The 16,880-nt window shown below is 58.7% G+C and overlaps 1 protein-coding gene across 8 annotated transcripts in view; it reads right to left on the bottom strand.

Moving 5' to 3' along the window:
- The window catches only part of rnf25 (ring finger protein 25), a 103,657-nt gene that overhangs the window by 79,637 nt on the left and 7,140 nt on the right, over positions 1-16,880 (bottom strand). For 5 of the 8 annotated variants that reach the window (XM_072484087.1, XM_072484088.1, XM_072484085.1 and 2 more), the window contains exons 2-4: positions 15,867-15,941; positions 15,000-15,102; positions 13,036-13,103 (exon numbers count right to left, since the gene is read on the bottom strand). In XM_072484087.1, the coding sequence (XP_072340188.1) occupies positions 13,036-13,103; positions 15,000-15,102; positions 15,867-15,941 (246 nt within the window). The remainder of the gene's footprint in view (positions 1-13,035; positions 13,104-14,999; positions 15,103-15,866; positions 15,942-16,880) is intronic. The other 3 variants (XM_072484092.1, XM_072484091.1, XM_072484089.1) reach the window with 2 other exon arrangements.

Raw genomic sequence — 16,880 nt, 5'->3', positions numbered from 1 at the left:
TCACAGTGCGGCGCTCCATCAGTACTGACCCTCCGACAGTGAGGCACTCCCTCAGTACTGATCCTCTGCCAGTGCGGCACTGCCTCAGGATTAACCCTCTGACAGTGCGGCGCTCCCTCAGTACTGACCCTCTGACAGTGCGGTGCACCCTCAGTACTAATCCTCCGACAGTGCAGCACTCCCTCAGTATTTACCCTCTGACAATGCGACGCTCCCTCAGTACTGACTCTCTGACAGTGCGGCACTCCCTCAGTACTGATCCTCTGACAGTGCGGCGCTCCCTCAGTAATGACCCTCCTACAGTGCAGCACTCCCTCAGTACTGACTCTCTGACAGTGCAGCACTCCCTCAGTACTGACTCTCTGACAGTGCGGCGCTCCCTCAGTACTGACCCTCTGACAGTGCAGCACTCCCTCAGTACTGACCCTCCGACAGTGCAACACTCCCTCAGTCCTGACCCTCCGACAGTGCAGCGCTCCGTCAGTACTGACCCTCTGACAGTGCGGCGCTCCCTCAGTACTGACCCTCCGACAGGGCAGCACTCCCTCAGTACTGACCCTCCGACAGTGCGGCACTCCCTCAGTCCTGAACCTCCGACAGCGGGCACTCCCTCAGTACCGACCCCCGACATCGCGGCACTCCCTCAGTACTGATCCTCCGATAGTGCGGCACTCCCTCAGTACTGACCACCGACAGCGCGGCACTCCCTCAGTACTGACCCTCCGACAGTGCGGCGCTCCCACAATACTGACAATCTGACAATGCAGCACTCACTCAGTACTGACCACCGACAGCGCGGCACTCCCTCAGTACTGACCCTGCGACAGTGCGGCACTCCTTCAGTACTTACCCTCCGACAGTGCGGCACTCCCTCAGTACTGACAATCCGACAGCGCGGCACTCCCTCAGTACTGACCCTGCGACAGTGTGGCGCTCCCTCAGTATTGACACTCTGACAGTGCGGCGCTCCCTCAGTACTGACTCTCTGACAGTGCGGCCCTCCCTCAGTACTGACCCTGCGACAGTGCGGCACTCCTTCAGTACTTAATCTCCGACAGTGCGGCGCTCCCACAATACACATCCTCTGACAGTGCGGCACTCCCTCAGTACTGACCCTCTGACAGTGCGGAGCTCCCTCAGGACTGACAATCCGACAGCGCGCACTCCCTCAGTACTGACCCTGCGACAGTGCGGCGCTCCTTCAGTACTTACCCTCCGACAGTTCGGCACTCCCTCAGTACTGACCCCCGACAGCGCGGCACTCCCGCAGTACTGACCCTCTGACAGTGCCGCGCTGCCTCTGTACTGACCCTCTGACAGTGCAGTGCTGCGTCAGTACTGACATAGACAGTGCGGCGCTCCGTCAGTACTGACCCTCTGACAGTGCGGCGCTCCCTCAGTACTGACCCTCCGACAGTGCGGCACTCCCTCAGTACTGACCCTCTGACAGTGCAGCGCTCCCTCAGTACTGATCCTCTGACAGTGCGGCACTCCCTCAGTACTGACCCTCTGACAGTGCGGCACTCCCTCAGTCCTGAACCTCCGACAGTGCGGCACACCTTCAGTACTGACCCTCCAACGGCGTGGCACTCCTGACCCCCGACTGCGGGCACTCCCCGAGTACTGACCCCCGACATCGCGGCACTCCCTCAGTACTGATCCTCCGATAGTGCGGCACTCCCTCAGTACTGACCACCGACAGCGCGGCACTCCCTCAGTACTGACCCTGCGACAGTGCGGGACTCCTTCAGTACTTACCCTCCGACAGTGCAGCACTCACTCAGTACTGACCCTCCAACAGTGCAGCGCTCCTTCACTACCTGCTCGCCGACAGTGCGGCACTCCCTCAATATTAACCCTCTGACAGTGCGGCACCCCCTCAGTACTGACCAACTGACAGTGCGGCGCTCCCTCAGTACTGACCAACTGACAGTGCGGCGCTCCCTCAGTACTGACCCTCCCACAGTGCAGCACTCCCTCAATACTGACCCTCTGACAGTGCGGCACCCCCTCAGTACTGACCCTCTCACAGTGCGGCGCTCCATCAGTACTGACCCTCCGACAGTGAGGCACTCCCTCAGTACTGATCCTCTGCCAGTGCGGCACTGCCTCAGTATTAACCCTCTGACAGTGCGGCGCTCCCTCAGTACTGACCCTCTGACAGTGCAGCGCTCCCTCAGTACTAATCCTCTGACAGTGCAGCACTCCCTCAGTATTTACCCTCTGACAATGCGACGCTCCCTCAGTACTGACTCTCTGACAGTGCAGCACTCCCTCAGTACTGACCCTCCGACAGTGCAGCACTCCCTCAGTCCTGACCCTCCGACAGTGCAGCGCTCCGTCAGTACTGACCCTCTGACAGTGCGGCGCTCCCTCAGTACTGACCCTCCGACAGGGCAGCACTCCCTCAGTACTGACCCTCCGACAGTGCGGCACTCCCTCAGTCCTGAACCTCCGACAGCGGGCACTCCGTCAGTACCGACCCCCGACATCGCGGCACTCCCTCAGTACTGATCCTCCGATAGTGCGGCACTCCCTCAGTACTGACCACCGACAGCGCGGCAGTCCCTCAGTACTGACCCTCCGACAGTGCGGCGCTCCCACAATACTGACAATCTGACAATGCAGCACTCACTCAGTACTGACCACCGACAGCGCGGCACTCCCTCAGTACTGACCCTGCGACAGTGCGGCACTCCTTCAGTACTTACCCTCCGACAGTGCGGCACTCCCTCAGTACTGACAATCCGACAGCGCGGCACTCCCTCAGTACTGACCCTGCGACAGTGCGGCACTCCCTCAGTACTGACCCTCTGACAGTGCGGCGCTCCCTCAATACTGACACTCCGACAGTGCTGAGCTCCCTCAGTACTGACCCTCTGACAGTGTGGCGCTCCCTCAGTATTGACCCTCTGACAGTGCGGCGCTCCCTCAGTACTGACTCTGACAGTGCGGCCCTCCCTCAGTACTGACCCTGCGACAGTGCGGCACTCCTTCAGTACTTAATCTCCGACAGTGCGGCGCTCCCACAATACACACCCTCTGACAGTGCGGCACTCCCTCAGTACTGACCCTCTGACAGTGCGGAGCTCCCTCAGGACTGACAATCCGACAGCGCGCACTCCCTCAGTACTGACCCTGCGACAGTGCGGCACTCCTTCAGTACTTACCCTCCGACAGTGCGGCGCTCCCTCAGTACTTACCCTCCGACAGTTCGGCACTCCCTCAGTACTAAACCTCTGACAGTGCGGCGCTCCCTCAGTACTGACCCCCGACAGCGCGGCACTCCCGCAGTACTGACCCTCCGACAGTGCGGCGCTCATTCAGTACTTACCCTCCGAAAGTGCGGTGCTCCCTCAGTACTGACTCTCTGACAGTGCCGCGCTGCCTCTGTACTGACCCTCTGACAGTGCAGTGCTGCGTCAGTACTGACCCTCTGAAAGTGCGGCGCTCCCTCAGTACTGACCCTCCGACAGGGCAGCACTCCCTCAGTACTGACCCTCTGACAGTGCAGCGCTCCCTCAGTACTGACCCTCTGACAGTGCAGCACTCCCTCAGTACTGACCCTCTGACAGTGCGGCACTCCCTCAGTCCTGAACCTCCGACAGTGCGAAACACCCTCAGTACTGACCCTCCAACAGCGCGGCACTCCTGACCCCCGACAGCGGGCACTCCCTCAGTACTGATCCTCCGATAGTGCGGCACTCCCTCAGTACTGACCCCCGACATCGCGGCACTCCCTCAGTACTGATCCTCCGATAGTGCGGCACTCCCTCAGTACTGACCACCGACAGCGCTGCACTCCCTCAGTACTGACCCTGCGACAGTGCGGCACTCCTTCAGTACTTACCCTCTGACAGTGCGGCGCTCCCACAATACTGACCATCTGACAGTGCAGCACTCACTCAGTACTGACCACCGACAGCGCGGCACTCCCTCAGTACTGACCCTGCGACAGTGCGGCACTCCTTCAGTACTTACCCTCCGACAGTGCGGCACTCCCTCAGTACTGACAATCCGACAGCGCGGCACTCCCTCAGTACTGACCCTGCGACAGTGCGGCACTCCCTCAGTACTGACCCTCTGACAGTGCGGCGCTCCCTCAATACTGACCCTCCGACAGTGCGGAGCTCCCTCAGGACTGACCCTCCGACAGTGAGGCACTCCCTCAGTACTGACCCTCTGACAGTGCGGCACTCCCTCAATATTAACCCTCTGACAGTGCGGCGCTCCCTCAGTATTGACCCTCTGACAGTGCGGAGCTCCCTCAGTACTGACCCTCCGACAGTGAGGCACTCCCTCAGCACTGACCCTCTGACAGTGCGGCACTCCCTCAATATTAACCCTCTGACAGTGCGGCACCCCCTCAGTACTGACCCTCCGACGGTGAGGCACTCCCTCAGTACTGATCCTCTGCCAGTGAGGGACTCCCTCAGTATTAACCCTCTGACAGTGCAGCGCTCCCTCAGTACTAATCCTCCGACAGTGCAGCACTCCCTCAGTATTTACCCTCTGACAATGCGACGCTCCCTCAGTACTGACTCTCTGACAGTGCTGCACTCCCTCAGCATTCACTCTCCGAAAGTGCGGTGCTCCCTCAGTACTGATCCTCTGACAGGGCGGCACACCCTCAGTACGGACCCTCTGACAGTGCAGCATTCCCTCAGTCCTGATCCTCTGGCAGTGCGGCACCCCCTCAGTACTGACCCTCTGACAGTGCGGCACCCCCTCAGTACTGGCCCTCGCACAGTGCAGCACTCACTCAATACTGACCCTCTGACAGTGCGGCACTCCCTCAGTAGTGACCCTCTAACAGTGCGGCACTCCCTCAGAACTGACAATCCGACAGCGCGGCGCTCCTTCAGTACTTAGCCTCCGACACTAAGGCGCTCCCTCAATACTGACCCTCCGACAGTGCAGCACTCACTCAGTACTGACCCTCTAACAGTGCGGCGCTCCCTCAGAACTGACAATCCGACAGCGCGGCACTCCCTCAGTACTGACCCTGCGACAGTGCGGCGCTCCCTCAGTATTGACCATCTGACAGTGCGGGGCTCCCTCAGTACTGACCCTCTGACAGTGCGGCACTCCCTCGGTACTGACCCTCTGACAGTGCGGCACTCCCTCAGTACTGACCCTCTGTCAGTGTGGCGCTCCCTCAGTATTGACCATCTGACAGTGCGGGGCTCCCTCAGTACTGACCCTTTGACAATGCGGCGCTCCCTCAGTACTGACCCTCTGACAGTGCGGCACTCCCTCAGTACTGATCCTCTGACAGTGCGGCGCTCCCTCAGTAATGACCCTCCTACAGTGCAGCACTCCCTCAGTACTGACTCTCTGACAGTGCGGCGCTCCCTCAGTACTGACCCTCTGACAGTGCAGCACTCCCTCAGTACTGACCCTCCGACAGTGCAGCACTCCCTCAGTCCTGACCCTCCGACAGTGCAGCGCTCCGTCAGTACTGACCCTCTGACAGTGCGGCGCTCCCTCAGTACTGACCCTCCGACAGGGCAGCACTCCCTCAGTACTGACCCTCCCACAGTGCGGCACTCCCTCAGTCCTGAACCTCCGACAGCGGGCACTCCCTCAGTACTTACCCTCCGACAGTTCGGCACTCCCTCAGTACTAAACCTCTGACAGTGCGGCGCTCCCTCAGTACTGACCCCCGACAGCGCGGCACTCCCGCAGTACTGACCCTCCGACAGTGCGGCGCTCATTCAGTACTTACCCTCCGAAAGTGCGGCGCTCCCTCAGTACTGACCCTCTGACAGTGCGGCGCTCCCTCAGTACTGACTCTCTGACAGTGCGGCCCTCCCTCAGTACTGACCCTCCGACAGTGCGGCACTTCCTCAGTACTGACTCTCTGACAGTGCCGCGCTGCCTCTGTACTGACCCTCTGACAGTGCAGTGCTGCGTCAGTACTGACATAGACAGTGCGGCGCTCCGTCAGTACTGACCCTCTGACAGTGCGGCGCTCCCTCAGTACTGACCCTCCGACAGTGCGGCACTCCCTCAGTACTGACCCTCTGACAGTGCAGCGCTCCCTCAGTACTGATCCTCTGACAGTGCGGCACTCCCTCAGTACTGACCCTCTGACAGTGCGGCACTCCCTCAGTCCTGAACCTCCGACAGTGCGGCACACCCTCAGTACTGACCCTCCAACGGCGCGGCACTCCTGACCCCCGACTGCGGGCACTCCCCGAGTACTGACCCCCGACATCGCGGCACTCACTCAGTACTGATCCTCCGATAGTGCGGCACTCCCTCAGTACTGACCACCGACAGCGCGGCACTCCCTCAGTACTGACCCTGCGACAGTGCGGCACTCCTTCAGTACTTACCCTCCGACAGTGCGGCGCTCCCACAATACTGACCATCTGACAGTGCAGCACTCACTCAGTACTGACCACCGACAGCGCGGCACTCCCTCAGTACTGACCCTCTGACAGTGCGGAGCTCCCTCAGTACTGACAATCCGACAGCGCGGCACTCCCTCAGTACTGACCCTGCGACAGTGCGGCGCTCCTTCAGTACTTACCCTCCGACAGTGCGGCGCTCCCTCAATACTGACCCTCCGACAGTGCGGAGCTCCCTCAGTACTGACCCTCTGACAGTGCGTGGCTCCCTCAGTACTGACCCTCTGACAGTGTGGCACTCCCTCAGTGCTGACCCTCTGACAGTGCGGCACACTCCCTCAGTACTGACCCTCTGACAGTGCGGCGCTCCCTCAGTACTGACCCTCCGACATTGCGGCATTTCCTCAGTACTGACCCTCTGACAGTGCGGCGTTCCCTCAGTACTGAACCTCTGACAGTGCGGCGCAACCTCAGTACTGACCCTCCGACAGTGCGGCACTCCCTCAGTACTGACCCTCCGACAGTTCGGCACTCCCTCAGTACTGAACCTCTGACAGTGCGGCGCTCCCTCAGTACTGACCCCATCAGCGCGGCACTCCCGCAGTACTGACCGTCCGACAGTGCGGCGCTCATTCAGTACTTACCCTCCGACAGTGCGGCGCTCCCTCAGTACTGACCCTCTGACAGTGCGGCACGCCCTCAGTACTGACCCTCGGACAGTGCGGCTCTCCCTCAGTACTGACCCTCGGACAGTGCGGCGCTCTGTCAGTACTGACCCTCGGACAGTGCGGCACTCCCTCAGTACTGACCCCCTGACAGTGCGGTGCTCTCTCAGTACTGACCCTCTGACAGTGCGCACTCACTCAGTACTGACCCTCCGACAGTGCGGCACTCCCTCAGTACTGACCCTCTGACAGTGCGGCACTCCCTCAGTACTGACCCTCTGAAAGTGCGCACTCTCTCAGTACTGACCACCGACAGCGCGGCACTCCCTCAGCACTGCCCCCGACAGCGCGGCACTCCCTCAGTACTGACCCTCTGACAGTGCGGCTCACCATCAGTACTGACCCTCCGACAGTGCGGCACTCCCTCAGTACAGACCCTCCGACAGTGCGGCACTCCCTCAGTACTGACCCTCTGACAGTGCAGCACTCCCTCTGTCCTGAACCTCCAACAGTGCGGCACACCCTCAGTACTGACCCTCCAACGGCGCGGCACTCCCTCAGTACTGACCCCCGACAGTGCAGCACTCACTCAGTACTGACCCTCTGACAGTGCGGATCACCCTCAGTACTGACCCTCCGACAGTGCGGAGCTCCGTCAGTACTGACAATCCGACAGCTCGGCACTCCCTCAGTACTGACAATCCGACAGCGCGGCACTCCCTCAGTACTGACCCTCTGACAGTGCAGCACTCCTTCAGTACTTACCCTCCGACAGTGCGGCGCTCCCTCAATACTGACCCTCCGACAGTGCGGAGCTCCCTCAGTCCTGACCCTCTGACAGTGTGGCGCTCCCTCAGTATTGACCCTCTGACAGTGCGGGGCTCCCTCAGTACTGACCCTCTGACAGTGTGGCACTCCCTCAGTGCTGACCCTCTGACAGTGCGGCACTCCCTCAGTACTGACCCTCTGACAGTCCGGCCCTCCCTCAGTACTGACCCTCCGACATTGCGGCATTTCCTCAGTACTGACCCTCCGACAGTGCGGCACTCCCTCAGTACTGACCTTCTGACAGTGCGGTGCTCCCTCAGTACTGACCCTCTGACAGTGCGGCACTCCCTCAGTACTGACCCTCTGACAGTGCGGCGTTCCCTCAGTACTGACCCTCCGACAGTGCGGCACTCCCTCAGTACTGACCCTCCGACAGTTCGGCACTCCCTCAGTACTAAACCTCTGACAGTGCGGCGCTCCCTCAGTACTGACCCCCGACAGCACGGCACTCCCGCAGTACTGACCCTCCGACAGTGCGGCGCTCATTCAGTACTTACCCTCCGACAGTGCGGCGCTCCCTCAGTACTGACCCTCTGACAGTGCGGAACTCCCTCAGTACTGACCCTCGGACAGCGCAGCACTCACTCAGTACTGACCCTCTGACAGTGCGGCGATCCCTCAGTACTGACCCTCGGACAGCGCAGCACTCACTCCGTACTGACCCTCCGACAGTGCGGCACTCCCTCAGTACTGACGCTCCGACAGTGCAGCACTCCCTCAGTACTGACCCTCGAACAGCGCAGCACTCACTCAGTATTGACCCTCGGACAGTGCGGCTCTCCCTCAGTACTGACCCTCTGACAGTGCGGCACTCCCTCAGTACTGACCATCTAACAGTGCGGTGCTCCCTCAGTACTGACCCTCTGACAGTGCAGCACTCCCTCAGTACTGACCCTCTGACAGTGCGGCTCTCCCTCAGTACTGACCCTCTGACAGTGCGGCACTCCCTCAGTACTGACCACCGACAGCGCGGCGCTCCCTCAGTACTGACCCTCTGACAGTGCGGCGCTCCCTCAGTACTGACCCTCTGACAGTACAGCACTCCCTCAGCACTGCCCCCGACAGCGCGGCGCTCCCTCAGTACTGACCCTCTGACAGTGCGGCTCTCCCTCAGTACTGACCCTCTGACAGTGCGGCGCTTCCTCAGTACTGACCCTCTGACAGTGCGGCTCTCCCTCAGTCCTGACCCTCTGACAGTGTGGCACTCCCTCAGTGCTGACCCTCTGACAGTGCGGCACTCCCTCAGTACTGACCCTCTGACAGTCCGGCCCTTCCTCAGTACTGACCCTCCGACATTGCGGCATTTCCTCAGTACTGACCCTCCGACCGTGCGGCACTCCCTCAGTACTGACCTTCTGACAGTGTTGTGCTCCCTCAGTACTGACCCTCTGACAGTGCGGCACTCCCTCAGTACTGACCCTCTGACAGTGCGGCGTTCCCTCAGTACTGACCCTCTGACAGTGCGGCACTCCCTCAGTACTGACCCTCTGATAGTGCGGCACTCCCTCAGTACTGACCCTCTGACAGTGCAGCACTCCCTCAGTACTGACTCTCTGACAGTGCAGCACTCCCTCAGTACTGACCCTCCGACAGTGCGGCACTCCCTCAGTACTGATGCTCCGATAGTGCAGCACTCCCTCAGTACTGAGCCTCGAACAGCGCAGCACTCACTCAGTATTGACCCTCGGACAGTGCGGCTCTCCCTCAGTACTGACCCTCTGACAGTGCGGCGCTCCGTCAGTACTGACCCTCTGACAGTGCGGTGCTCCCTCAGTACTGACCCTCCGACAGTGCGGCGCTCCGTCAGTACTGACCCTCTGACAGTGCGGCACTCCCTCAGTACTGACCCTCTGACAGTGCGGCTCTCCCTCAGTACTGACCCTCTGACAGTGCGGCACTCCCTCAGTACTAACCCTCTGACAGTGCGCACTCTCTCAGTACTGACCCTCTGACAGTGTGGCACTCCCTCAGTACTGACCCTCTGACAGTGCGGCGCTTCCTCAGTACTGACCCTCTGACAGTGCGGCGCTCCCTCAGTACTGACCCCCGACAGCGCGACACTCCCTCAGTACTGACCCTCTGACAGTGCGGCACTCCCTCAGTACTGACCCTCCGACAGTGCGGCTCTCCCTCAGTCCTGACCCTCCGACAGTGCGGCACTCCCTCAGTACTGTCCCTCTGACAGTGCGGCACTCCCTCAGTACTGACCCCCGACAGTGCGGCACTCCCTCAGTACTGACCCTCTGACAGTGCGGTGCTCCCTCAGTACTGACCCTCCGCCAGTGCGGAGCTCCATCAGTCCTGACCCTCTGACAGTGTGGCGCTCTCACAGTATTGACCCTCTGACAGTGCGGGGCTCCCTCAGTACTGACCCTCTGACAGTGTGGCACTCCCTCAGTGCTGACCCTCTGACAGTGCGGCACTCCCTCAGTACTGACCCTCTGACAGTCCGGCCCTCCCTCAGTACTGACCCTCCGACATTGCGGCATTTCCTCAGTACTGACCCTCCGACAGTGCGGCACTCCCTCAGTACTGACCTTCTGACAGTGCGGTGCTCCCTCAGTACTGACCCTCTGACAGTGCGGCACTCCCTCAGTACTGACCCTCTGACAGTGCGGCGTTCCCTCAGTACTGACCCTCCAACAGTGCGGCACTCCCGCAGTACTGACCCTCCGACAGTGCGGCGCTCATTCAGTACTTACCCTCCGACAGTGCGGCGCTCCCTCAGTACTGACCCTCTGACAGTGCGGCACTCCCTCAGTACTGACCCTCGGACAGCGCAGCACTCACTCAGTACTGACCCTCTGACAGTGCGGCGATCCCTCAGTACTGACCCTCGGACAGCGCAGCACTCACTCAGTACTGACCCTCTGACAGTGCGGCGATCCCTCAGTACTGACCCTCGGACAGCGCAGCACTCACTCCGTACTGACCCTCCGACAGTGCGGCACGCCCTCTACTGACGCTCCGACAGTGCAGCACTCCCTCAGTACTGACCCTCGAACAGCGCAGCACTCACTCAGTATTGACCCTCGGACAGTGCGGCTCTCCCTCAGTACTGACCCTCTGACAGTGCGGCGCTCCGTCAGTACTGACCCTCTGACAGTGCGGCACTCCCTCAGTACTGACCCTCTGACAGTGCGGCACTCCCTCAGTACTGACCATCTAACAGTGCGGTGCTCCCTCAGTACTGACCCTCTGACAGTGCAGCACTCCCTCAGTACTGACCCTCTGACAGTGCGGTGCTCCCTCAGTACTGACCCTCTGACAGTGCGGCACTCCCTCAGTACTGACCATCTAACAGTGCGGTGCTCCCTCAGTACTGACCCTCGGACAGTGCGGCTCTCCCTCAGTACTGACCCTCTGACAGTGCGGTGCTCCCTCAGTACTGACCCTCTGACAGTGCAGCACTCCCTCAGTACTGACCCTCTGACAGTGCGGTGCTCCCTCAGTACTGACCCTCTGACAGTGCGGCACTCCCTCAGTACTGACCCTCTGACAGTGCGGCACTCCCTCAGTACTGACCCTCTGACAGTGCGGCTCTCCCTCAGTACTGACCCTCTGACAGTGCGGCACTCCCTCAGTACTGACCACCGACAGCGCGGCACTCCCTCAGCACTGCCCCCGACAGCGCGGCACTCCCTCAGTACTGACCCTCTGACAGTGCGGCGCTTCCTCAGTACTGACCCTCTGACAGTGCGGCTCTCCCTCAGTCCTGACCCTCTGACAGTGTGGCACTCCCTCAGTGCTGACCCTCTGACAGTGCGGCACTCCCTCAGTACTGACCCTCTGACAGTCCGGCCCTTCCTCAGTACTGACCCTCCGACATTGCGGCATTTCCTCAGTACTGACCCTCCGACCGTGCGGCACTCCCTCCGTACTGACCTTCTGACAGTGTGGTGCTCCCTCAGTACTGACCCTCTGACAGTGCGGCACTCCCTCAGTACTGACCCTCTGACAGTGCGGAGTTCCCTCAGTACTGACCCTCTGACAGTGCGGCGCTCCCTCAGTACTGACTCTCTGACAGTGCGGCGCTTCCTCAGTACTGACCCTCTGACAGTGCGGCGCTCCCTCAGTACTGACCCCCGACAGCGCGACACTCCCTCAGTACTGACCCTCCGACAGTGCGGCTCTCCCTCAGTCCTGACCCTCCGACAGTGCGGCACTCCCTCAGTACTGTCCCTCTGACAGTGCGGCACTCCCTCAGTACTGACCCCCGACAGTGCGGCACTCCCTCAGTACTGACCCTCTGACAGTGCGGTGCTCCCTCAGTACTGACCCCCGGCAGTGCGGCACTCCCTCAGTACTGACCCCCGACAGTGCGGCGCCTCCCTCTGTACTGACCCTCTGACATTGCGGCACTCCCTCAGTACTGAGCCTCTGACAGTGCGGTGCTCCCTCAGTACTGACCCTCTGACAGTGCAGCACTCCCTCAGTACTGAACCTCTGACAGTGCGGCGCACCCTCAGTACTGACCCTCCGACAGTGCGGCACTCCCTCAGTACTGACCCTCCGACAGTTCGGCACTCCCTCAGTACTAAACCTCTGACAGTGCGGCGCTCCCTCAGTACTGACCCCCGACAGCGCGGCACTCCCGCAGTACTGACCCTCCGACAGTGCGGCGCTCATTCAGTACTTACCCTCCGACAGTGCGGCGCTCCCTCAGTACTGACCCTCTGACAGTGAGGCGATCCCTCAGTACTGACCCTCGGACAGTGCAACACTCACTCAGTACTGACCCTCTGACAGTGCGGCGATCCCTCAGTACTGACCCTCGGACAGCGCAGCACTCACTCCGTACTGACCCTCCGACAGTGCGGCACTCCCTCAGTACTGATGCTCCGATAGTGCAGCACTCCCTCAGTACTGACCCTCTGACATTGCGGCACTCCCTCAGTACTGAGCCTCTGACAATGCGGTGCTCCCTCAGTACTGACCCTCTGACAGTGCGGCACTCCCTCAGTACTGACCCTCTGACAGTGCGGCACTCCCTCAGTACTGACCCCCGACAGTGCGGCACTCCCTCAGTACTGACCCTCTGACAGTGCGGCACTCCCTCAGTACTGGCCCCCTGACAGCGCGGCACTCCCTCAGTCCTCCTTCAGGGTCTCTGCATTGTGAGAGCTCCGGTCTTCGAGGTGAGACTCGCTGAGCCATTAATGCGTTATCCATTGGGATTTCCTCACCTCTGTATCCAGTCATCGCAGAGCCCACGAGGATTCCTGATTGAGACCACGGGCGCGACCTCCGGATACTGGCAACGAGAATGTGTCCAGAGGGAGAGAGGGACACAGAAAGAAAGTGAGAGAATCTCGGAATTAAAGCCTGTGACCTGTACAATTTCAAAGTCCTCTCTCTGCTCACGGGTGGGAGTTGGAGAAAGAGGCTGTGACCTCCGCCCGTCTCCTCCCAGTGCTCAGTGACCCAGACTGGCTCGCCGATCAGCAACACCATTGGAAAATTCTCATTCCTCTTTTCAAATCCCTCCAGTATCTCAGCACCCTCTCCCTATCTCTGTAACATTCTCCACTCCCTACACCCCTCCCTATCTCTGTAACCTCCTCCAGTCCCTAAAACCATCCCTATCTCTGTAACCTCCTCCACTCCCTACACCCCTCCCTATCTCTGTAACCTCCTCCACTCCCTTCACCCCTCCCTATCTCTGTAACCTCCTCCACTCCCTACACCCCTCCCTATCTCTGTAACATTCTCCACTCCCTACACCCCTCCCTATCTCTGTAACCTCCTCCAGTCCCTACAACCCTCCCTATCTCTGTAACCTCCTCCACTCCCTACACCCCTCCCTATCTCTGTAACCTCCTCCACTCCCTTCACCCCTCCCTATCTCTGTAACCTCCTCCACTCCCTACATCCCTCCCTATCTCTGTAACCTCCTCCACTCCCTACACCCCTCCCTATCTCTGTACCCTCCTCCAGTCCCTACAACCCTCCCTATCTCTGTAACCTCCTCCACTCCCTACACCCCTCCCTATCTCTGTAACCTCCTCCACTCCCTTCACCCCTCCCTATCTCTGTAACCTCCTCCACTCCCTACATCCCTCCCTATCTCTGTAACCTCCTCCACTCCCTACACCCCTCCCTATCTCTGTAACATTCTCCACTCCCTACACCCCTCCCTATCTCTGCAACATTCTCCACTCCCTACACCCCTCCCTATCTCTGTAACCTCCTCCACTCCCTACATCCCTCCCTATCTCCGTAACCTCCTCCACTCCGTACATCCCTCCCTATCTCTGTAACCTCCTCCACTCCCTACACCCCTCCCTATCTCTGTAACCTCCTCCAGCCCCGACAACCCTCCCTATCTCTGTAACCTCCTCCACTCCCTACATCCCTCCCAAACTCTGAAACCTCCTCCAGCCCCGACAACCCTCCCTATCTCTGAAACCTCCTCCAGCTCCTCCAACCCTCCCTATCTATGTAACCCCCTCCACTCCCGACATCCCTCCTTATCTCTGTAACCACCTCCGGCCCCTACAACCCTCCCTATCTCTGTAACCTCCTCCAGCACCTACAACCCTCCCTATCTCTGTAACCTCCTCCAGACCCTACAACCCTCCCTGTCTCTGTAACCTCCTCCATCCCCCACAACCCTCCCTATCTCTGTAACCTCCTCCAGCCCCTACAACCCTCCCTATCTCTGTAACCTTCTCCAGGCCCAACAACCCTCCCTATCTCTGTAACCTCCTCCAGCCCCTACAACCCTCCCTATCTATGTAACCTCCTCCAGCTCCTACAACCCTCCTTATCTCTGTAACCTCCTCCGGCCCCTACAACCCTCCCTATCTCTGTAACCTCCTCCACCCCCTACAACCCTCCCTATCTCTGTAACCTCCTCCAGCCCCTACAACCCTCCCGATCTCTGTAACCTCCTCCGGGCCCTACAACCCTCCGTATCTCTGTAACCTCCTCCAGCCCCGACAACCCTCCCTATCTGTAACCTCCTCCAGCCCCTACAACCCTCCCTATCTCTGTAACCTCCTCCAGCTCCCTACAACCCTCCCCATCTCTGTAACCTCCTCCAGCCCCTACAACCCTCCCTATCTCTGTAACCTCCTCCAGCCCCCGAGGGCAGAAACGCCAGGAATCCTCTCCCTCCCCCTCCCAGAGATCCTGTTGCCACACTCACCTGCGCAGTTAGAGAGAGGATAAGTGTGAATCGGACATACTGTGACTCTGCGTCGTCCGCCGTCGCTGGGTGCAAGGTGATTCTGATCTCCCACGGGTACAGTCTGGGGAGGAACAGGACGCGACGTCAGCGCATTGACCGATCAGCGGAGTGGCCATTGCGATCCCACACCAGACCCCAACAGTTGCTCAGATACCGGACAGAAACCCCAAGATTGTATTTAATATTGTCAGACTGTGAGGAGAGGATTTCTCACATCGGGAGTGATTTCAGAAAGAATTAGGGACGTGGTGGATTAAAACAAACTTTATTACTGACACAGTATTAAAATATATTTCACATCCCCTATCCTACTGGGAAAGAAATCTGCCTTTATCTGTGGGCTTCATATTCATTTCCAAAAGCCTTTTCTCCCAAACTGCCTCTCCCCACAGCTTCTCGAAATGTCTCCCTGCCTTCCTTGGCTCCGCCCAGTCATGACCTCATCTCCCCCAGCTAACAGGAAACCGAATGATCACCGCAGGCTGCAATAGCACATTAACACCCCAGGGACCTCCCCATTCAAACCACAGTCCATTAGCCCAGACTGATCAACACATTCCTGGGTCAATTTCACCTACTGGCTGCTAAAAAAAAAACCTTCTGCAAGACAGAACTCTTTTTAAACAAACACATGCCAACCCCAGACTTTCAACCCTCATCTTGCCCCAGTGCATTTATAATCCGATTTTCCTCACATCTTCCAAATCGGCACAAACACTAAACCAGGATTACTGCACTGGCTACACATATGATATATAACTGAAGTTCTCCCATTTATCATGTAGACCCCTCCGCCCCAGTAGTAACTCCGCGCCCACCACGTACCTGCTGGAGTCCTGTGAAACGTCGAGCTCATCCAGGTAGATGGAGCGAAGAACCTCGATTTCAGAGCACACAGCACTGCAAGAGACAGCAGAGCGGTGAGGGAGGGAGAGCGGCGACCGACTGAATGCAACCATTCACAGCCCCTCGAACATGACCCCCCCCCCCCCCCCCCCCCCAACACAACGGGTCTGTGGCTGAACTGCGACCTACCTATCACCACCTGCCCACCTTCCCCTTCGAATCCTGTTGGGTGACAGGAATCTATCAGTCTCATCCGTTCCAAATTGACAATTGATCCATTAGCCACGTGGGGGAGTGTTACAAACTGTTGCCATTGTGTGAAGAAATGTTTTCTCATCCCACTCCCACAGGCTCTGTTATTAAGATCCCAGATCAGACCCCACCAGTGACTACGACGGAGGACAAACACCCCAATGTTTTATTTTAATTTTATAAGACTGTGAGGGAAAGGATTCCTCGTTCTCGGATTTCAGGAAAAAATATGGATACCATAGATTAAGATAAACTTCATTACTAACCAAGTATTAAAACATCTCTAACATCACATAAGACTTACAATTACCCCTTAAACAATGACAGTGACACAATAACCCTTAACTGCTAGCTTTACTTCCACTCAAAGAACAGAACCATCTCTGCCCTCAATCCACTTTCAAATGCAGTGAGCAGACTCAGGAATGCCTGCTGTGCAGAGGTGCCTCGATACTCTACTCTGAGAAATAGCGATCTTTTGAGATTGCTTCAAGAAAGAGACCCGATACTCTGTCGGAACAATGCAGGATCTCTACGTGGTCTTCAGAAACTCTCTTCATAGTTTGACTGCCACCTCCAGAACTAATACTGAACTGCTTCTCGACAAAACGCTGGTCCTCCAGCTCCTCCCATTAGTTACATGACCTTACCAAGCTGAAACACAATGTATCAAATTAGCTACTCCACAGGGAACCCCGTTAATCCAAACAAACCTGTATTCGACCAAGCTTTTACGACGCT

This window comes from Scyliorhinus torazame, chromosome 19 (assembly GCF_047496885.1).
Source record: "Scyliorhinus torazame isolate Kashiwa2021f chromosome 19, sScyTor2.1, whole genome shotgun sequence".
Taxonomy (NCBI): Eukaryota; Metazoa; Chordata; class Chondrichthyes; order Carcharhiniformes; family Scyliorhinidae; genus Scyliorhinus; species Scyliorhinus torazame.
Note: the sequence above shows the minus strand (reverse complement) of the source record. Positions and strands in the feature narration are given on the sequence as shown.